The sequence below is a fragment of the Physeter macrocephalus genome, chromosome 14 (assembly GCF_002837175.3).
Source record: "Physeter macrocephalus isolate SW-GA chromosome 14, ASM283717v5, whole genome shotgun sequence".
NCBI lineage: Eukaryota > Metazoa > Chordata > Mammalia > Artiodactyla > Physeteridae > Physeter > Physeter macrocephalus.
In genome coordinates, this window is record NC_041227.1 from 1,563,038 (window position 1) to 1,585,685 (window position 22,648).

The following is a 22,648-nucleotide window of genomic DNA, read 5'->3' on the forward strand; positions in this document are numbered from 1 at the left end:
ACTGGCAGGCGGACTCCCAACCACTGCGCCACCAGGGAAGCCCTGGCGTCCTTCTGACACGTGCCCCTCAACCTGTGAGCACCTCCCTGCTTCCTGGCACAAAATGTTCCAGGCTCACCGGGTACTTTCCCTGGTTGACCCTGAAATCAGCCTTTACTCCAAGGAGCCCTGGTTCCTTTAGTGGAGAATGGTATTTAGAAGGCCACCCGTGTGCTGGGGGTGCTCATGGGTCCTGGGGTGGTGCTGCTCGTGGGTCCTCCCCGTGGACAGAGCAGACGAAGGGAGGCGCAGCCACACACAACACTCGCACCTGGAGTCACCGCTACACCGACCCACCCAGAGTTTTGGAGCGGCATCTTTTGAAAACCATGGGTTCACACCTATAATCCCAATTCCAATTCAACACCCCAAGGTTCTGTCTTATTTTCTCCTTCTGTCTTTGCAAGTCCATCCTCTGACTGTCAGAGTCCTGGCTCCGTTACCCTCAGTATGTTTACTCACCCAACCTTGACAGTAACCAAACCCTCACCTCCTGACGTAGGTGCTCTCCCCTTCCACTGGGCCGCCCCTCCATGGGGACACCCTCCTCCTGTTATCTTCCTGTTAATGTATTCTCCTGAATACACCTTTATTTCGGAATGATTTTAGATTTACAGAAAAGGTGATATTCCCATATACATCTTATCCAGTTTCCCCTAATATTAGCATCTTACATGACCAGGGTACACCTGTCAAAACTAAGAAACCAACCCTGCTATGTTATTATTAATTAAATTCAGGATGGCATTTGGATTTCACGTTTCCCCATGAATATCCTTTTTCTGTTCCAGGATCCCACACTGCATGAAGCACTCTTAAAAAGATATTTTTAAAGTGCTAAAAGAAAAAAAGTCCCACCCAGCATTATTACACAGCCCGTGAAAATATCCTTCAGGGAGAGAAGTGAAGTAAGACATATTGGGTGGTGGGAGACACTGTCTCCACAAGCAGTACCCCAGAAAGAAAATGACACCACAGGGAAACCCCAACCTTTACGAATGAGGAGAGAGCAACAGAGATGGTAAGTATAAAAGACTATTTTTTGGGGACTTCCCTGGTGGCGCAGTGGTTAAGAATCCACCCGCCAGCGCAGGGGACACAGGTTCAATCCCTGGTCCGGGAAAATCCCACATGCCGCGGAGCAACTAAGCCCGTGCGCCACAACTACTGAGCCCACGCACCACAACTACCGAAGCCCGCGCGCCTAGAGCCCGTGCTCCACAACCAGAGAAGCCTGCGCACCACAACGAAGAGTAGCCCCCGCTCGCCGCAACTAGAGAAAAGCCTGCATGCAGCAACGAAGACCCAACGCAGCCAATAAATAAATAAATAAATAAATAAATAAATAAATAAAAGTACCTATCCTTTAAAAAAAAAAAAAGACTATTTTTTTCCTTGTAAGAGTTTTAAAATATGTATGACTGTATAGAAGGAAAAATTATAACACTGTCCAGTGGGTTTCCCATGCATGCAGAGGTGATTGCAAGGTTTCCACATTTCTGTGAAGTGGCACAAGTCTTAAGTCTAAGTGGATCATGAAAGGTTAGGTATGTACATTGTAATCTCCAGAGCAGCCACTAAAATGTATTTCAGAGATATATCCAAAGGCCAATAAGTAGATGAAATGGAATGCTAAAAGCCTTCCCCTTTCAAAAGAAAGGGGACAGCAGAACAAAAAGGAGGGACAAAGGGAAAACAAATAATAAAATGGTACCCTAAACCTAACCATACACGTAACTCAGACAAAACAGACTTCCAGAAAAAGAGCATTACCTGAGACGAACAAAGGCACCTGATAATGACAATGGAATTAGTCACCAGGAAGGCCTAACAATTAAAAATGTGCATGAGCCTAATAACAGATGCAAAATACAGACAGCAAAGGTGGACAGAATTAAAGGGAGAAACAGACCATTCCACAATGATAGCAAGAAATTTTAACAACACTCTCTCAAGAAGTGATGAAATGAGTAGTTGAAAAATGAAACAATCGAAAACAGTAAAGACATAGAAAATCTGAACAGTGCTATCAACGATATGGACTAATTGACATTTCTATAACAGTACATCCAACAACTGGAGAATATACGTTATCTGTAACCGCCACGTGAAACATTCACGAAGACAGACCACACCACAGGTCAAAAGAGGAGTCTCAATAAATTTAAAAGGAGCGGGGACGTCCCTGGCGGTCCAGTGGTTAAGACTTCGCCTTCCAGTGCAGGGGGTGCAGGTTTGATCCCTGGTTGGGGAGCTAAGATCCCACGTGCCTGGTGGCCAAAAAACCGAAACATAAAACAGAAACAATATTGTAACAAAATTCAATAAAGACTTTAAAAATGGTCCACATCAAAAGAAATTTTTTCTTTTAATAAATAAATAAACAAATTTAACAGGATACAAATCATATCAAGTGTATTCTCTAAACACAACAGAATTGAAGTCAATAAATATAAAATACCTAGGAAAACCCCAACTATCTGGAAATTAAACAACACTCTTCTAAATAATCCAATAGGCAAAAGAAGAAATCAAAAAATATTTTGAACTGAATGGAAGTATGACATACCAAAATTCATGGGATGCAGCTAACGTAGTGCTTAGAAGGGAACTTTTAGCTCTAAATGCTTCTATTAGTAAAGAGAAGAAAGATCTACCTAGAAGGTCAACTTGGAAACCAGTACCACACAAACCAATCTGGCTTACCTTGAATGACTAGCTTTTTTATATACTGCAACTCTTTAATTGCAAACATTTCTCCCTATTCTGTTCTTGGTGGCATTAGAGAATTTGATTTTCTCTCTAGAGTTGGAGAAGAGAGAAATAATTTTCTGCTTTAGATACGATAATACTAGCATTCTAATTTCAGTCTTTCCACTTAATTTTTTAATAAACAATGTATTAACTTCCTTCTGCATGTGCTTTCAACTGTGTTGAACTGTATTATTATTTTTGTCTTTTCTAATTCTAGAGTTTCTAATTTTTAACCTTCTAGGCTTCATCCTTCCTAAATATACTTTAAATTATTAATTTAAAAAAAAAAAGAGAAGAAAGATCTAAAATCAGTGACTTAAGGTTTCAAATCAAGAAAACAGAGAGAGGGGACTTCCCTGGTGATCCAGTGGCTAAGACTCCATGCTTCCAATGCAGGAGGCCCGGGTTCCATTCCTGGTCAGGGAACTAGATCCCACATGCCACAACTAAGAGTTTGCATGCTGCAACCAAAGATCCCAGATGCTGCTACTAAGACCCGGCACAGCCAAATAAATTCGTTAAGTATTAAAAAAAAAAAAAAAAAAAAGAAAAGAAAAAACAGAAACCAGAGAGAAGAGCAAAGTAAATGGAAAGAAGGAAATAATAAAGAGCAGAAATAAATGAAACTGAAAACTGACGACTGAAAAACTACCACAGCTTAAAAACTAGCTCATTGAAAAGATAAACAGAACTGGCAAACCTCTAGCCAGACTGATAAGAAAAGTAGAGAACACAAATCACCAATGTCACGGTTATCAATACAAACCTTACAGGCATTGAAAGGGTAAAACAACACCATGAACAACTTTTTGTCAACATATTCAACAACTTATGTGAAATGGACAAATTTCTTGAAAAACACAACTACCAAATAAACACAAGAAAAACAGAAAATCCCAACAGCCCTGTATCTACTAAAGAAGTTGAATTTGTTATAAAAGAACATTCCCAGAAAGAAGACTCCAGACTCAGACTGTTTTACTGGTAAATTCTTTCAAACATTCAAGGAAGAAATAACAGCAATCTTACAAAAACTTTTTCAGAAAATACAGGAAGTGAGATCACTACCCAACTCATTTACTGAGGGCAGCGAAAGCCCAGTACCAAAACCTGACATTACGAAAAAAGAAAACGACAGCCCAACATCCTTCATGAATAAGAAGCGAAGAATCCTTAACAAAGCACCCAACTGAGCCCAGAAGTAGAGAAAGGATCCCACACCAGGACCAAGTAGGGTGATCTCTGGAGCCCCAGGCTTCACCAACAGTCAGACCCAGTCACCCATCTCACGGTGACAACCACATACACCTGACAAAAGTCAGCACCCACTCATGATTAGGAAAATGAAACGACACAGCAAACTAGGAACAGAAGGGAACATCTTCAACCTGACAAAAGGCATCTACAGAAGGCCTACAGCTAACACCACTGACCGGAGAAAGACAGAACTGTCACCCTTTGAGACGGAGAAAACAAGGGTGCCCATGTTCAACACGTCGATGGAACACTGTCTTTCAGACACTGCAGTAAAGAATGAAAAACTTAAAAAGAAGAGGTAAAACTGCAGAAAATATGACTGTCTCCACAGCAAATTCCAGTGAAATCTATAAAACGAAGATTAGAATTAATATACAAAGAAGCAAGGTTTTTGTTTTTGTTTTGTTTTTATAAATTTATTTATTTATTTAATTTATTTTTGGCCGCGTTGGGTCTTCGTTGCTACGCACGGGCTTTCTCTAGTTGCAGCGAGCGGGGGCCGCTCCTCGTTGCGGTGCGCAGGAAGAAGCAAGGTTATTGGTTAGAAGGTTAATTTGCAAAAGTCAACTGTGTTCTTCTACGCTAGCAGCAAACTATAAAATGAAATTAAGACAACAATTCCTTTTACAGTGACACCAATTACAAAAGCATCTAGAAATAAGTTTAACAATAAACATTTAAGACCTCTACCTCACTACTGGCAAGATACTACTGTTCTAAGTGTTTTCCAGGGATTAATGCATTTAGCTCTCATAACAGCCCTGTAAAGAAAGTACAGATGAGTACACGGAGGCAAAGAGAGGTGAAGTGACTTACCCAAGGTCATAGATCTCTCAAATGGGAGGAGTGGGAGTGGAGTGTGAAAGCAGGTTGTCAAGGGGCAAAAACAACCACCTGATCATCAAAAAAGCACACCCACAGCTAAGTCTGTTGGAGAGCTACGCCATCCATCCCGGCCGGGTTGAAAACCAAGCTTCTGGGCACTGTAACACGAAACCTGAAAGCGATCAATCAGAGGTGACGACTGGAAAGCCAACCAGAGACCTGAACTCTGAATCTTGCCTAATGGGGAGTACTCCTCCTTTTTACCTTTTCAGTGTGTTTGGAAAAGTCTGCTGAACGCATGCTGTGGCTCTCCCTTGCCACGTGAACAAGTTCACTTTGGTTTCACATGACTATTTGGTCTTTGTTTTCCTTCTAATGCTTTAACCTGCTCTGGCCAATAGCCCCATGCGGCTACTAAGTTTAAATTAACTAAAAAAATTTTAAACGTAAAAATTCAGTCCCTCAGTCACACAAGCCACATTTCAAGTGCTCACAGCCACATGTGGCCAGTGGGTACCACAATGGCCGGCACCCATTAGGACATTTCCACCATTACAGAAAGTTCTACTGGACAGCACTGGTCTGTATTGTACAGTGGGAACTCAGATGCCTACGAGGAGAATCCCTTTTCCTGGGCCCAGCAGAGCAGAGTACAAAAGCTGGGATGGTGGTGCAAAGCTGAGGGCCCAGAGTCCATCAGACTTCATGACTACAGGATGGGGGCTTTTGAAAATGCTGGGAAGGTGCTCAATACACGGCAAGGGCTCCACTTTGTTCTGTAAAGTGTTAAGATCAGTTCTACTGGTCCATACACGTTATTATCTGCCAGGAGCCTCCTGTAAGATCCTCCTATGGAAATTTTAAATTTTATTCCATGGGAATTCCCCGGCGGTCCAGTGGTCAGGACTCTGTGCTCTCACTGCCGAGGGCCCAGGTTCAATCCCTGGTCAGGGAACTAAGATCCCCCAAGCTGCTCGGCCAAAAACAAACAAACAAACAAAAATCCCTTACAACCACCCTATGAGGGGTAACAGTGCATGCTGTTTTTTTTTTCCATCTGCTTTTCTAGACCCCTTTTCCACCCTGCTCCGTTTCAGAAGCCTATCCTGCATGACTACCCTCAGCTACCTTGCCGTGGGGCAGAGACTAGAGGGAGAAGCAGGAGGGCTGGCTCCTGACTGAAGGTCGACTTCCAGCCAAGGAAGCCCCGTCTATACTGCTCTCTGCTGGTCCTGGTAACCGGCAAACAAAAATCCTTACAACCACCCTATGAGGGGTAAACGTTGCATGCTGTTTTTTTTTTCCATCTGCTTTTCTAGACCCCTTTTCCACCCTGCTCCGTTTCAGAAGCCTATCCTGCATGACTACCCTCAGCTACCTTGCCGTGGGGCAGAGACTAGAGGGAGAAGCAGGAGGGCTGGCTCCTGACTGAAGGTCGACTTCCAGCCAAGGAAGCCCCGTCTATACTGCTCTCTGCTGGTCCTGGTAACCGGCCCTCCCCTTATCCTGCGGGTGTCCAGGAGTAGAAGCAACTCCACTGTTACTAGCGCCACATAAGAACACTAACTCTGCTGTTTCCCTGCACGCTCCGCTTTAAACTGGGCCTTTACAAACCCTCCTTAAAGTATTCTAAAGTGATGGTGCCGTAACTTCTGACCCTTACATTTTTTATGCCGTTTTGTTTTGTTTACCACGCTGCCCGGCATGCGGGGTCTCAGTTCCCCGACCGGGGATCGAACGGTGCCCCCTGCAGTGGAAGCGCGGAGTCTTAACGGCTGGACAGCCAGGAAAGAAGCCCCTTTACGCCCACTCTAAAGCAGTAGAGGCTGAGACTCAGAGAGGCTCTCGCGTGCCCAACACAGTGTCCTCACTGCCCGTATTTCACAGCAGGGTTCTTCAAATCAGGGATGTGTACGCGACCACCATCCAAGGGAACCGAGGCAAGGGTCGTTTTAAAAGAATCAGTTTTGTGCTCCTTAACTGTGGACACGTTTTCCCTGCTAAAGCATATCTGCCTGGGAACTGACTTGCGTTGAAAAGCGTGATCTCCTTTCCGCTCGTGTCGTGAGAAGGGCCCTCTACAGAAGGAAGCTCCCTCCAGGGAGCTGGCCCGAAGGACACGCCTCCCTCCTCCCGACAGGCCCGCGAGCAGGACAGGCCCCGGTGTCCACAGCGGCGCGGACGGCGTACCCGGTGCCGGCCCAGCCCGCCCAGAGCGCCCTCGCAGGAGGACGCCGCTCCTGTGCGACCAAGTGTTTACCGCGCGCGCACGCTCACGCTGTTCACTGCAACTGCGCGCCACAGCAGGTACAGAGCAACGTCCGGGAGGAAGCGTTTCACACTCAGGACCTCGGCCCGAGGGCGTCTCCGGGCCACCCGAGCGCGCCCACGCGCGCTGAAGGGAAGCCGGAATCCCGTGCCGGGGACCCGAGGGCGCCCCCGGCCGCTATTCGCACTCACCGCTCGAGACGGCACGCCACTTCCGGGGTCGGCTCCAGGGGTCACTTCCGGGGCGGGTCCCGCCCGCGCAGGGCTCCCCAGCGCGCATGTGCGGCGGGGATGGGGGGTGGGGGGACGGAAACGGAGCTGCTCGCGTCTGCGCAGAGGCGAGCGTGGTCGGCGGCGTGTGGACTGGGGGCGCCTCGGGACCCCGGGCCCTGCAGCCGTCTCCCCGCCGGGGCTTCCGGTTCCCCATCACCTCACGGAAACTCAAGTCTCCAGGACGGTTCTCGAAGAGCCAGTTTATTAATTACAACAAAGGCATAAACAACTTAGACGCCAAAGTCCGGCTGAAGAGAGAAACGGACGGGTGAGGAAGGTTGTCCGGGAACGGGCTGTGCTCACGGACGAGACGGCGTGACCCTGTCAGTCAGGGCCGGGAAGTCACACGGAAACGCTCTCCTCTCGGTCCGAGTGTGAGCGGCCGCCCCGCACGGACCGCCGAGGCCCGGCTGCAGCTGCGGGCGCGCGAGGGATGCTCGGGCCGGAGGCGGCGGGGCCAGCCGGCGGCCTGGGCGCTGTCGGCACCTCCGCGGGCCGCGCCGGTTACCGCTCGAGGTCCGCCCCGCGCGGGCCTCGGCCGTGGCAACTCGGCGGCACCGACCGCACCGCGCGAGCGACTCTCGGGCCTAAGCGTCTGCAGACATTCGTGTTGCGGAAGAGGAGACACAAAACAGTGAACGAAAACGAGCTGCTGGCATCACTTTCCCCACAATATTACATAAAAACGGACAGCACGTTAAATAAACATTTTGTTATTAATCATTAAATATATGCACACCGACAATCATGTATAAATTAGGAAATAGATGTACAAACTATTTCACAAAGTGCTTTTAAAAATATATACACAACATTCAAGAAATTCTTAATGTAAGACATTTCAGATTGAAGTTTCGGGATAAGTTTTTTTAAGTGTCCTTTTCCTTCAAAAAGTATTAATACAGCACTTAAAAAAAACAAACACACACACACACACATAAAAGGCATATTCCCAGATTGGCAAGGAATAAAAATAAACTATTTTCACAGTTCTCTGAAATGCTTAACATTTTCAACGGGAAAATTTTAATCCCCGACTGAGTCTGCAAATCAGTTCTATGAAAATTGTCAGGAAAGAACAGGACAAAATCAAGGGAAATGACTCCTTAAATGAAATTAACTAATGTCTGTGTCATTTAGCAGTTAAGGACTCTCCTTTCAACAATTTAATACAGAGATGTATTTTTAAGCCCTTACCAGTGTTAAGGGTTTCTAAAAACCTGTATGTCTACACAATAAACACTTCTATCCCAATGCATGTGTGATTCTGTCTCCACAGAGGAGGGGAGAAGGTCCTAGAACAGGACTTCTACTCGACCCGCCCCTTCTTTCCTCTGAGCCTTAGTGCTTCATCTGTAAAACAGCAACAAGTAATTGCCACCATACTCCCAGTGTGGACTGTAGGAATTCATTACAGTAAAAACACATCGAAAATATCTTATAAACTGTAAAGTATTCAATTCTGGATAAAGAACTACTTTAAATTTAAAACTTAATAAAACATCACCTTCAGTAGACCTGATATATGAAGAATTGGATATATTTTTATTTTCTTGGTTGTCTTGGAAATATGTCAGCATTTATCCAAAGATGTTTTTAAAGGGGTCATAATAAATATGGATATTGTTATCCAGGTAAGAGTTGATAAAATGTCCGTATGACTTATTAGTGAAATGTAGAATTTTTCCTTTGACCTGACTTTTCCACATGAACTGTCTTTAATATCTGCACAGAATTTAAATAGCATTTAATGTCCTAGGAATGTAAAAATTACTCAAATTTCTCTCCATAAGAGCTTTCCTTCTCATTAGGAAGAACACAGTAAAATCAGTGGTGTTCTTTTTAAAAATAAGATGTGAGTTTCAGATATCCCGAAAAGAAAAGGAACGCTTGCTTGGAGATCTGAATAAGTAGGTCCTGGAAGAAGTAGTATAAAATAAACAACCTGCCAACAGTTTGGAAAATTTGGTGTCAATATTTTAAATTATAACTTTGGAATTGGGCATATTAAATATTAAAATTCCAGAAATGACCATCAGATAAACAAGGGCCAAAGCCAAAGTAATTCCAGAGACTACCCTCTCTTTCCTTCAGCAATACCACTCTCCCTGGGTAAGGCTAATCATTCATTGCCTTCATGGATTCCTATTTATGTAGAACACAGTCATTGATCCCTCTTTACTTTTTAATACAAAAACATGTAACTTTTTGGATAAACACAACTGGTGAGAGACACAGGTAACGAGTGAGCTCTGAAAATAACGGTTCACAGCGTCTCCAAATGAGGTTTAGTCATCCTTTCCATCGTGTAACAGAAACTGACGCAAATCACAGAAGATGCCTCCCCCCACCACCCCCCATCGAGGCACAGGAAGAGGCTGCCATCCAGGGGCTGTGCACACGTGTCCAGCTGCGGTGCGGCCAGTGAAAGACAAGTTTACAACCCACAGTACGACAGTGCATGAGGAGTGTCAGACCTGAGGTCTGTTTATACAAGTACGTGGACTATGGCCTCTTGTAGGTATGTCCCATCGCTGGGCACAGAACACTCTGATGACAAAAGGACCCCTAAAGCTAGCTAGAAACACTGCGGGGGGGAGGCGGACAAAAAGGGACAACCTCTCCGTTGTATGGACATACAATACTATACACAGCACCAAATGTGTCACACCATCAAAGCGCTGTCTTGCACCAGTGGTGCACGCTCGGCGTCCTACCCCACGTGAGATGTGCACGCTTCACATGCAGACGCTGCGTGGGGTGAAGGGGCAGCCCGCAGGTCACAGCTCAACTGAACTGTCACTGGCCTGTCCATCCCAGACAGACATGCCGCTGCAAGGCTCCGTAAGAATGTTTGTCCTTTACTGCTGGTAATTTCCGTACTGGCCCTGTAAGAGACCAAGACACAGATTACACCCCAACGGTCCTGCGTAAGAGGGTCCACGCCCAAGGGTAAGACAGACTCCCCCCGCCGACACCCAGGATGAGAGGTGGAGGGAACATAAAAGGCAAGCGACCAAACAGCCTCTGCCTGTTTCCACGAGGCAGGCAGATAAGCGGCCTTCCAGAAGCCACTATCCAGGCTGCAGCTACTGATTTAGGTCAGAGGGTGGAAGAGGCTGGTTCACCCAGTCACACAGCAGCTCACTGTGCTGGGCCTGGTCCAGGTGCCTCAAGTCACATCCCCACCCTGAGCCTGGCGTGAACAGGTCTGTGACGGGCTCCCCCAGCCACAAACGACACTGGCACCACTTCCGGCACACTCGGGAACATTCCAAACTGCTCTCTGCAAGGTCAAAAAGGTTTTCTCCTTAATTACCCTGCCCTGGGCTTGTTTACTCGTGTTGAAAACTCACCCTCTAAGTATGACTGGTTCATTATCTCCTTTTAGGGAGCAGGGTGAGAAGCATTTAAAACAATAAAATACAGGACCTTACCTATTCAGGTACCTGAGAAACACATCCGTCATCCATGCGGTGCCTTGAGATTTCATTAGCCGTGTAAACGGTCATTAGTGCCTAGGACCCAGCACAAAAGGCCACCGATGGACAATCACCCCTTGCAAGGGGCTCTCTTCAAAGGAGGTTCCAAAGATGCCCAGGATAAGTCTCCTCCCGCCCCACTGCCCTGCTCCTGCCCTGAGCTGCCGACGCCAAGGCTCCTCCTGCCCGCCTCGCGTGAGACGCACCTGGCCACCTCAGGACCTCTGCACGGCTGCGTCTCATGGCTGGCTCACTCGCATCCTCACGTCCTGGCCCTATGGCACCTCCGCTGAGAGGCCCCCGGACACTTACATTCACCCCTCATGGGTTTCTCTTCCACCAGGAGGGGCCGACATCCATCATTTACTGCCCTTCTCCTCCACGCCTCCAGGTGGAAGTCAGAGGCATCTGAAGTTAAGCTTGATTTTCTCTCCACAGCCCTCTGCACCCCGAGAAATGGCAACTGCCTCAAGCAGCCCAGGCTGAAATCCCTGGGCCACCCCGACCGGCCTCTCCCGCACGCCCCACGTCCAGTCCACCAGCAAATCCCGCCGGCATCACCTCTGGGAGCACCTAGAGTCCCGGAGCCTCTCGCCTCTCTCCAGCGGCCACCGTGCTGTCACCGAAGGCCCCGACGGCCTCCAGGGCCCCACCCCACGCAGAGCAGATCCTCGTCAGGTGGGCAAGGCCCCCCTGCCATCCCGGGAGCCTGAGCGGCTCTGCTCAGGTCTGACGGCCTCACTGTCGCCCGAGACAGGGCCTCCCCGACCTGGTCTATGCCAGCCCTGCCACCTGTTGCTCTGTCCCTTTGCCCTCTGGGTCCTCTTCCCAGAACCGCCTGCCGCTGCTCCATCCCGGCGCCAACGGCGCCCGGCTGTGTCAGGTGAGATGCAAGCTCTAGAATCTGCCTAGTCGCCGTGGCCCCCAAGCGCGCACCAGACACCCGACGCTGCTAGGCACGTGGGCAACACCCGAGGTGTGAAAGGACAAGGACACAAAGAGCCAGCTGTGTCTGACCGAAGAGGTAATTTTTAAAAACCTTACAGGCTCAGAGAATTAACGTTCTGGAGGGACCCTGGGAGCCAGTTCACCCTGTGTTATTGTTTCTCTTGACCACAGGGGAAACCTTCGTCACGTCTGACGCACACGGGGGCTGCAAGTCTGGAAACGGGCAGAAGGCTTGCCTGCTCGTAGCCGTAAGGCCGCTGCTGCTGGGCGGACGGGCCCGTCTGAGACGCTCGGTAGCTTCCGTACTGCTGGCCTTGTCCCTGCTGGTAGCTGGAGTACTGCGAGGGGGCGCCCTGGGCAGGCCCTAGAACACATGCGGGAGCCGTGAGACCACCCCATGGCCCCGTCCCCCCGAGCCCCTGACGCTGGCACCCGTTCTCCCGCCACATTAAGCCCGTGCAGTGAAAGCGCCACAGCTGGCAGCTGCGTGGAGTCCCACGTGGCTCGCAGCTGTGCTCCCACCCCCACCCGGACGGAGCCTGGGGGCCACTCTCAGCGCCCCGGGCCTGCTTCCTGGGACCAGCTTACACCAGTCCCGGTGGTCACCGTAAACACGAGAGTCAAACACACTGCAAATGGTGAAAACGCGTGAGACGGTAATCGTGCCTCCGGAGCCTAAGCAGATGGTTTAGGAGAAACTGACAAAGGCCAAGTGTTTTTTCCAAAATTGGCTGTTTCTAAGGCTGGGGCAGGGGAAACACTGTGGTCCCAGAAAGAAGAAAGTGCTCAAAACCAAAAGGATGGGGCACATCCAAGGGCCACAGGCACCAACCTGAGCTCCCAAGAGGCAGGGATGAGACGGTTTGAACAATAAAATAAAGAAATTTGGATCGTAACTCAATGTGTAAAATCAATACCCGTGAGCACCTACCAATATAAATAAACGATCAATAACTAAGTGAATGGGGGAGAAGAGACCCATCTTCCCTACAGAAGAATTCCAAACAATCTATGTAGACCAGCGGTCCCCAACCTTTTTGGCACCAGGGACCAGTTTCATGGAAGACCGTTTTTCCACGGACGGCAGGGGGAGTGGGGGATGGCTCAGGCCGTGATGCAAGCGACGGGGAGCGGCGGATGAAGCTTCTTCGCTCACTTGCCCGCCGCTCACCTCCTGCTGTGCGGCCTGGTTCCTAACAGGCGCGGACTGGTACTGGTCCACGGCCCGGGGGTTGGGGACCCCTGACGTACACAGTGCCCCCTCGAGTGGAGCTGGACCCAGTGACACCAGAGTCTGGAGGAGGAGAAGGAAGGAAGCCCGACACTGGGGAGGCCTGGCAGATGCCCCTGACCATGTGACCAAGGCCAGACTCGATGGAGGCAAGTCATGCCCACAGGAGGGGACGCAAAGGCACTTCGCAGTGGTCTTTCCAAAACTCAGAACCCAGGCCAGACAAACCCAACCTGAGGGGGGGTCTAGGAAGTGCCCACCCAGCCCTCCTCAAAAGTGCCAAGGTCAAGAGGGATGAGGAAAGTCTGAGGAACTTTCACAGCCCAAGGAGTTGTGGGGCTGATGTCACGTGGGATCCTGGACTGGTCCGGACAGAGAAGGACACGCGGGAGAGCCAGTGAGATCCGAAGAAACTGGTTCAGTCCACGGCCACGCACCAACCTTGGTTTCTTAGCTGTGACCACAGGGCCCCGGTAATGGACAAGGTTAACCATGGGGGGACTCTCAGCTTTCCTCACAGCTTTTCCAGAAATCTACACCTCTTCCAAAATAAGAAGCCTGCTGGGCGCCCACCGAATGACCGCGTTCCTGTGATGGCCCCCCACACTGCTTACCATAGCCTTGCTGCTGCCCGGGGTAGCTCTGCTGGTTGGGGTACTGCTGCTGGGAGTACGTCTGCTGCTGGGCTGTGCCCTGTTGGTACCCCGCCTGCTGCTGGCTGTACTGTGAGTTTCCTGCAGAGGGAAGGAGACATGAGCTCATTTCCAGAGAGCAATGGCAGCTCTGCTGTCCCTTGAGGCATGGGCAGCTTTGGGTTCCCTACACCGAGTCCACTGCTCCAGTACCTCTTCTTTTCCACAACAATTCAAATTATTTTATTTTATTGGGTTGGCCAAAAAGCTCCTTCAGTTTTTTTTTTTTTTTTTTGCTTTTTGCGGTACGCGGGCCTCTCACTGCTGTGGCCTCTCCTGTTGTGGAGCACAGGCTCTGGGCGTGCAGGCCCAGCGGCCATGGCTCACGGGCCCAGCCGCTCTGCGGCACGTGGGATCTTCCCGGACCGGGGCATGAACTCGCGTCCCCCTCATTGGCAGGCGGACCCCCAACCACTGCGCAACCAGGGAAGCCCATCCTTCAGTTTTTAAGTAAAAATAAAACACAGTTTTCATTTTCACCAAAACTTCATAGAACAACGTATTCACCGTTTTGTTCCACTACCTTCTGCCATTTTCCAGGTAACTTCATAATTCCATCTTCCCAAAACGTTTTATCCTTTTGAGCAAAGAACTGTTCCAGGTGCCTTTTACAGTCTTCCAGGGAATTGACATTTTTTCCATTAAGGGAATTCTGTAAAGACCGAAAAAAATGGAAATCCAAAGGTGCAATGTCTGGTGAATACGGCGGATGAATCAGAACTTCCCAGCCGAGCTGTAACAGCTTTTGCCTGGTCATCAAAGAAACATGGGGTCTTGCATTATCCTGATGGAAGATTATGCGTTTCCTGCTGACTAATTCTGGATGCTTTTGGTCGAGTGCTGCTTCCAGTTGGTGTAATTAGGAGCAGTACTTGTTGGAATCAATCGTTTGGTTTTCTGGAAGGAGCTCATAATAGAGGACTCCCTTCCAATCCCACCATATATGCAACAGCACCTTCTTTGGATGAAGACCGGCCTTTGGTGTGGTTGTTGGTGGTTTATTTCGCGTGGCCCATTATCCTCTTCCGTTCCACATTACTGTACAGTATCCACTTTTCATCACCCGTCACAATTTGTTTTAAAAACGGAACGTTTTGGTTACGTTTAAGTAGAGAATCGCAAGAGGAAATACAGTCAAGAAGGTCTTTTTCACTTAACTCATGTGGAACCCAAACATCTAAGCGAGTAACACGACCAAGCTGGTGCAAATGATTTGCACAGCTTGATGTGGAGATTTTGAGTATGTCGGCTCTCTCCCGCGTGGTGTAACGTTGATCGCCCTCAATTAATGTCTTGATTTGATCGCTATCAACTTCAACGGGTCTACCCGACCATGGGGCATCATCCAGCGAGAAATCTCCACGTGAAACTTCGCAAAGCACTTTTGACACGTTGGATCGGTCACAGCACCTTCTCCATACAATGCACAAATCTTTTTTTGCATTCTGGTTGCGTTTTTACCTTTCTTGAAATAATAAAGCATAGGAGGCCAAAAATGTTGCTTTTTTTCCTTCCATCTTCAATATTAAAATGGCTACACAAAAATTCACCAGTTTTTATTTTTTTTTAAACGCACAGATATGACAGCTGTCACACACAATCTAACAAAATTGTTTCAAATGAAGTTAAAGACAGCTTAGCGCTACTAGAGCCATCTTACAGGGAAACCGAATGAACTTTTTGGCCAACACAATACTTTCTCTTACTATCTTATAGAAATACAAACGTATCGCCAAAGTGAAGAGATTAATGCAATTAAGACAAAGACCAATACCAGTGTTGTAGGTAAACTGTGTCCCCCCAAAAGAGCTGTTGAGGTCCTGACCCCAGGAACCTGTGGCCTTATTTGGAAATAGGGTCTTTGCAGATGTAATTAGTTAAAGGGAGGTCATACAAGGTTAGGGTGAGCCCTAATCCAGTGACTGATGTCCTTATAAGAAGGAGATCTGGACACAGACACAGGGAAAGGCCATATGATCCCCACAGTTCAAAGGGACCCCAGAAGTTTTGGGACACCCTCGTTTTATTGGCCAAAGTGCAAGCCAGGGTTCCAGCTCAGACCTGTAATGTGTTTTCCTGTGACTTTATGATTGAAAAGAGGCAGACGTTTGCCCCTGTGTTCTGCATCTACATGTGGGTACAGTCCCAGAGATGTTTTAGGTTCACTTACTTTTTCTTTTCCCAGAGAAAATGGCTTAATTCTCATTTTCAAAAACCTAACTAGCCAGCCGGCACCCGTGCTAAAAGCCTCATTTTGGAAGAAAGCTCATGGTAAGAAAATAATTTGGCAGAGCAGTAAACGTATTACCAAATAATTACCAACAGTTAAGAGGGCGTATTGGGGACTTCCCTGGTGGCGCAGGGGTTAAGAATCTGCCTGCCGATGCAGGGGACATGGGTTCGAGCCCTGGTCCGGGAAGATCCCACATGCCACGGTGCAACTAAGCCCGTGCACCACAACTACTGAGCCTGCACTCTAGAGCCCGCGAGCCACAACTGCTGAGCCCACGCGCCGCCAACTACTGAAGCCCGCGTGCCAAGAGCCCGTGCTCCGCAACAGGAGAGGCCACCGCAGTGAGAAGCCGGCACACCGCAACGAAGAGTAGCCCCCGCTCACCGCAACTAGAGAAAGCCCACGCACAGCAAAGAAGACCCAATGCAGCCAAAAATAAATACATAAAATAAATAAATTTTTTAAAAAAAGAGGGAGTATTAACAAACATTTAAAAATCTTTCTACATGTGTAATGGAAAAGAACCTAAAGAAAGAACATATATATACGGGTGTGTGTGTGTGTGTGTGTGTGTGTGTGTGTGTGTGTGTGTGTGTGTGTGTGTGTGTGTGTGTGTGTGTGTGTGTGTGTGTGTATAACTGAATCACTTTGCTGTACAGCTGAAACACAACACTGTAAATCAACTATATTTAAATAAAACTTTAAAAATAAATAAATAAAAATCTCGCTATGAAATCTTCCTAATGCAGATCTTAAGAGTTTTAGATTGGTGTAGAGACTATATTCCATTGCGTTTTCAAAACACCTTTATAAGAAGACCAATTTAAGTTTAGTTTCATCGTGTTCTTCAAAACCACAGTGTCTGGCCTTTAACCGCAGAGTGTGGGTCTTAATCTGCGTGAGACCCCATCCTCTAGCAGGAGCAGGCGGGGCGAGGGGACCCGGGGTGTTTACCCCCTGTGGTGCCAGACAGCCCAGAAAGGAGGGCTGCTTGTGGTTTTCTTGTTCTTGTCTTTGTTTTTAGTTAATTAAGTTTCTTATAGATTTTTTTTTCATTTTTATATTTTTTATTTTATTGTTTATTTATTTATTTTTGGCTGCGTTGGGTCCTCGTTGCTGCGCGTGGGCTTTCTCTAGTGGCGGCAAGCAGGGGCTACTCTTCGTTGCAGTGCACAGGCTTCTCACTGCGGTGGCTTCTCTTGTTGCGAAGCACGGGCTCTAGGCACATGGGCTTCAGTAGTTGTGGCTCACGGGCTCTAGAGCGCAGGCTCAGTAGTTGTGGCACGTGGCCTCAGTAGTTGCAGCGTGCAGGCTCAGTAGTTGTGGCACGCAGGCTCAGCAGTTGCGGCACGCGGGCTCAGTAGTTGTGGCGCGTGGGCTCTAGAGCGCAGGCTTACTAGTTGTGGTGCACAGGCTTAGTTGCTCTGCAGCATGTGGGATCTTCCCAGACCAGGGCTCGAACCCGTGTCCCCTGCATTGGCAGACGGATTCTTAACCACTGCACCAACCAGGGAAGTCCAGTAAAATGTAAGTATTTTAAAACTGGGATCCTGATAACGTACATTTTAAACTAACAGCTTTATTGAGAGCGAATTCATGTAGCAAGGCTTAAAACCCCATAAGGAAGTTCAATTTCCAGCTGTGCAGAACAACGAAGGAACACACGCTCTACAGCACAGGAGCCCTTCTCCAAGGTGGGCTCGGAGGAATCTGCGGGGTTTTCTGACTGGTCACCATCTAAGGAAACACCTTGACAGCTGCTCCCTCCTCACAACCATGACCGGTCCCAGCAGCAATGGCCGATGGGGCAGCTGATGGCCGAGGAGGCATCAGTGACCAGTGGAGCCCCAGGTTCACTGTCTTTGTGAGAAACGCAGCGGAGAAATTCATCAGAGACCTGTCAGGTTTTCTCCAGGGTTTCAGAGTTTGGGGGTCAGTCTGCATATTCTCATGTCTTACAGCCCCTTTTCTCTTTCTAGGATAATAGGAAAAGGAGCTAAATCACAGCAGCAGCCGCTGTGGCCTAGACACAACAGGTGTGCAGGGGGTGAGAAGCCGACGCAACTCTCACGCACCCAGGAAAACCATCTCTTGACCCGGGGCCAAATCCCAGTAGAAGACGGACCTATATGGACAACACTGAAAGGAGACAGGCAGGAATTCTTCGAACAAGCCTGAGCGATTCTCAGGAGGGTTTCGTGGGAGCAGCAGAGCTGGGGAGCCCAGACTGCTCTTCCTAGAACAGCCTGGGACAGCGACGGCAGCTCCAGGGCCTTCCCTCCACCACCGGCAGGTACAATGACCTCTCTTGTTTTTCCTCTCCTTTTCATTTGTTTCTATCTTTAAGAATCTTGCAACATTCTGTGACGTGGCCGTGGAAAAAGGAACCACTTATTTGTGAAAGAAGAGGCTGGTGTTGTCATTAAACATGGCAGGAACGTGGCCGTAGAACAGCCAGAGGCGCAAATGCACAAGGGTGACCGACCTGTCTATACGACCTGGTCGCCAAGCAAGGATGAGCCTCAGGGACCCGCGTGGCAGCCGTTTGGGGCGGAGCCATCCCCACCATCCCCAACGCCCGATCACAGTCACCGTCGCCATCGGGAGAAACGCCCCAAACAGCGGTGCTGCAACCCCAGGACTGGGGGGTGTGGGCGGGTCTGGGGGGCCACAGGGCTAGTGCTTTGATTTTCAGTAAGTTTGACTTCTAAATGGGCAATTCAGAAATAAAAAAACAAACCAAGTCCTTCTGCAGCAGGTCCGGGGAGGAAGGCCCCCTCCCCTGCCCGGCCTCATCATCTCCATCGCTGTCCCAGGTATTTCTCCAGAGGCTGTTCATGGTGTGTGTGCTCTTAGCGCCCTTTGTTTTACGCAGCAGGTGGCACCCAGACACCCTGGTCCTGTACACCTGGCATGACCCGGGGGAATGTGCCACAGAAGCGCCCTGGACGTGTCACAGCGGACACTGGCTCTGTCCAGCCTTTGCTCCTGCAAACCTCACGGACGGGAAATGCCATCGGGACTTCCAGGTTTCCTCTGCAGTGGCCCCGACAGCAACAGTGTCCTGCTCGGCTGGGTCGGCCATGCCCTGGCCCCTTCCTGACACTAGTCCTCTCATTCCGGGGACCCCACAGGGCTCCTGCCAGATACCACCTCCTGTGCACAACCCCAGGACCAGCCACCCGTGCCCCTCGAGGTTCCCCATCCCACTGGGGGACAAGTCTGATTACTAGAAAGTTCTTTATATTGGCCTCAGGCTGCCCCCTTATTGCCCCCACCCAACATCCTGCCCTTCTCAGGCACTTATGCGCCCAGTCCTCTCAAAGCAAACTCCCCCTGGCACCTCTCACCCTAAACAAGACCCGGCAGGCCACCGGCTGCGGTATGGCCGGTACCGTGTTAACACGTGCAGGGGTCATTAACAAGGTGGAACAAAATGCTTCCAGATCCAGGAGGAAACTGTGTCATGTGCCACACTTGCCTTAAAAGAAGTCACTGAATGTTTTAGCAAACTCCTCATCAATTATGAAAGACAAGCGTACGTAACCCAAAGCGAGGGTACAGAACTCTGCGCTTCAGACTTCAACAGGCTTGTCCCGGGGAGCAGCACGCGAGGCAGGCGGGGGCCCCTGCCATGGAGGAGGCTGAGCCCCGCTTCCCTGGAGGGGGAGGGGAGCAGGGGTTGAGGAGGGCAAGTGGGGCGTTAGTGTGTCAGTTTGGGAAGACAAGAAGGCTCTGGAGATGACGTGGTGACTGATGGTGGTCGCACAACAATGTCAATGTGCTCAGTGCCGCTGAACCAACCGTGCGCTTAAAAGTGGTTAAAATGGTAAAGTTTACGTTCTTTACAGCTTAAAAAAGTCACCCCAAAAGTCACATTTTCGAGTCACCTGTTCTGTACGTATCATCTGCCCATTCCTCTCCAGGCCCCTGGCAGCCTTGCCATCGTCCCCAATCCTGACGTCCAGACCAAGGCCCAGGACCACGCCACCCTGTGAGCTTAATGGCTCCTCTCCTCTCGGGGCCCATGGGGCGGCGGCAAGTCCCCGCACCCGAGAACCGTGTGAGAACCGACTACGCCCGTTTCCTCCCAGATCTGTGTTTGGTGACGTCACCTCAGCGGCTTTATCGGCGCCTGGCGCCCATCTCCATACGCCCCACGCCCGTCGGGCCCGGAACCTGAGGCCCGGCCGCCTTACCGCCCTCGTAGTAGTGCTGCGTGGACTCCTCAAACGACCGGTCGTAGCTCTGCTCCGTGTAGGACGCCGGCTGGTAGGCATAATCGCCATGTCCTGCAAGCAAACGGGGTGCCCTGCAGTCAGCGGAGGCCCCGGCTGCCCAGACCCAGGAGAGACCGCGTGAACTCAGCCGTCGGGTCAGGAGACCCCGGCGCCGGGCGCGGTCCGGTTTCCCTCGACGGAACCCACGGGGGCACTTCCTGCCGTCTGGCAGCCATGGTTCCCTTACTTTAAAGTGCAGATGGCCACCCGCTCCTTGGGGCAGTGTGAGAATCAACAAGCCACGGTTTACGGAGCGTACTCGGCGCCCGATGCATGACACGCACCTGGACGTCAGCTCTTAATGTCGCTACACGGTCACCATGCCCCCCCCCCCCCCCGCTCCCTTCGAAGTGCGTGACACCTCGTGAGGCCCGACCACCATTCCACAGAGGGATCACGGCTTGCCCCGTCCCGGTCATGGCCACTTCCCCAGCACCGGACCTGCTCACGCACCCCTGCCCGGGGGGTCCTCCCCAAATCCCACCCGTCCTCTGCGGCCATGTTAAACGCCACCTCCACAAACCCTGGGGCCATTTAAAGATGCCTGAAAGGTGACACGGAAAAGGAACAGAAGCTGCAGAAGTTGTAACTGAGCAGCTGGGAGGGGAGTGTTACGAGACAGACAGTCGGCTTGTGCCTGTCACCTTCCTGAAAGCATCTCACAGCGAGCTCGTGTCCATCCTCAGGACATTTATGTCCCTCCAGAGGACTGCGCCCCAGCCCCAGGGGGCCGGTGCCGGAAGCTTCTCTCAGCAGAGACCAGCCACCCACCCCCAAAGGGGACTCTGGGTGCTCTGCTGGCGGATGTCAGGGGCTCTGGGGTCTGAACTGAGAACGACCGGCGAGCAGCGGATGGAAGCCACTGCAGCCTCACCGTCAGGGTAGTACTGCTGGCTCATGGGCTCCGAGGCGGCCTGGCCGTGGCCGTACTGCTCGCCGCCGTAGTACTCCTCCTGGCCCAGGTACTGCTGGGACGAGCCTAGGGGACAGCGCCGGACGTCACCTCCCCGAGCCCCAGAACCTCTCCAATGGGCCCCCAATCGGAGGACACTCCACCAGGCCCGCCCAGGGGACACGGGGAGGCCTGCCCCACGCACTGCACACGCCGCCCCTCCCCCACGGGTTCCCTGCACCGGAGGCGGGGCCTCACCTTGCTGGGAGGGCCGGTAGGGCGCCATGGGCCGCTGCCCCATCATGCTGCCCGCCTGGCCGCTCTGGCCCATCACGGCCATGGACTGGCCCTGGTAGTGCTGGCTCCCGCCCTGTGCCGCGCTGAAGTGGGACGAGGCTGCCTGCTGGTGCATCATGGACACTGGGGGACATGACAGAACCCACGTGACCCCAGAAGCTCCCGGGCGGCACCCCACAGACCCGCCTGAGCCCTCCTCCCGGGCTGGGCCTGTGCAGCTCCGCCCCGCGAGGCCACGCCACCCTTCCTGCCAACGCGCCTTTGGGCAACTCATAAAATGTGAGATGCCGGCACCCACGCCCCTAACTCCCCAAGGCTGGTCCCAGAGGAGCCTATCGCCTCAACCTCCCCTGAGACTCGGCCTCGAAGGCTCCGGTGGGGGCCCCGCCTGCCTGTCCTTTCCTGCCGCTCCTGCTCGGGACCCTCCAGGGCAGCACCGTCCAGCACAGGGGACGTGAGCCACGTCAGGGAATGAGAAGAAACGGGGAAAATCTATTTCAGTGACATTTTGTTTGACTCAATATATCCAAACTAGATTGTTTTCGATACGTAATTAACGTAGCGAGAGCTAAGGAGATACTTCACCTCCTCTTTTTCTGTTCTAAGCCTTTGAACCCCGGTGCGTCTGACTCTCGTGGGACACCCTGGTTGGGACCCGATGCTTCCCAAGTGCTCGAGGCCCTGCAGCCCCACCTGCCCCTCAGCCTCCCACTCCTGTACGCTGGCCGCCACCCAGTCCTCCCAGCGGGGCGGCTGCTGCCCCTCCTCAGAGCCTCCCCTGAAGCCGCCCAGCCCCCGCCCCGCCCCTCGGGAGCTGCCGGAGGAGGGTGGCCCTGGGGACCACGCTGGCCTGCGCTGGAGGGGGGCGGGGTCTCTGGGGGCGGTACCTGGGTTGGACTGCATGTTGATGTTGGCCCGGGACACGTAGCTGCTGATGGCGCCCTGGCCCTGCAGGGGGATGCTCTGCGAGGCCGGTCCCGAGTGGCTGTAGCCGGGCCCCGAGCCGTGGCCGCTGCCGGACATGCTCATGGAGGTGGTGGGCAGCGTGCTCTGCGCCGTCTGCTGCAGGGTCACGTGGTTCGGACCTGCCAGGGCGGGGGGGGGGGGACCAACCAGGGAAGTCCAGTAAAATGTAAGTATTTTAAAACTGGGATCCTGATAACGTACATTTTAAACT

At 51.0% G+C, this 22,648-nt stretch overlaps 2 protein-coding genes across 9 annotated transcripts in view; both read right to left on the reverse strand.

The window, feature by feature from the left end:
• MTG2 (mitochondrial ribosome associated GTPase 2) overlaps positions 1 to 7,353 on the reverse strand; it is a 17,899-nt gene extending 10,546 nt beyond the window's left edge. For 2 of the 8 annotated variants that reach the window (XM_028499323.2, XM_055090423.1), the window contains exons 1-2: positions 7,066 to 7,084; positions 4,867 to 5,047 (exon numbers count right to left, since the gene is read on the reverse strand). The gene's annotated coding sequence lies outside the window, so the exon portion shown is untranslated. Of the gene's footprint in view, positions 1 to 4,866; positions 5,048 to 7,065; positions 7,086 to 7,135; positions 7,239 to 7,335 lie in introns of those variants that run through there. The other 6 variants (XM_055090424.1, XM_028499321.2, XM_028499320.2 and 3 more) reach the window with 6 other exon arrangements.
• Positions 7,354 to 7,660: 307 nt separating this feature from the next.
• Positions 7,661 to 22,551, reverse strand: LOC102973318 (calcium-responsive transactivator). The gene is made up of 7 exons (XM_028498868.2): positions 22,359 to 22,551; positions 21,433 to 21,594; positions 21,157 to 21,261; positions 20,202 to 20,294; positions 13,692 to 13,811; positions 12,083 to 12,210; positions 7,661 to 10,304 (listed from the first exon to the last, which is right to left on the reverse strand). The coding sequence occupies exons 1-7, from the start codon at positions 22,498 to 22,500 to the stop codon at positions 10,278 to 10,280; spliced, it is 777 nt and encodes a 258-aa protein (XP_028354669.1). The 5' UTR covers positions 22,501 to 22,551; the 3' UTR covers positions 7,661 to 10,277.
• Positions 22,552 to 22,648: the final 97 nt, after the last annotated feature.

Coding starts and splice junctions, on each gene's coding strand:
- LOC102973318 (XM_028498868.2), bottom strand. CDS start 22,500: ATGAGCATGTCCGGCAGCGGCCACGGCTCGGGGCCCGGCTACAGCCAC. Junction 21,595..22,358: donor CAACATGCAGTCCAACCCAG/GTACCGCCCCCA, acceptor CATGTCCCCCAG/TGTCCATGATGCACCAGCAG. Junction 20,295..21,156: donor CCAGCAGTACTACCCTGACG/GTGAGGCTGCAG, acceptor GTTTGCTTGCAG/GACATGGCGATTATGCCTAC.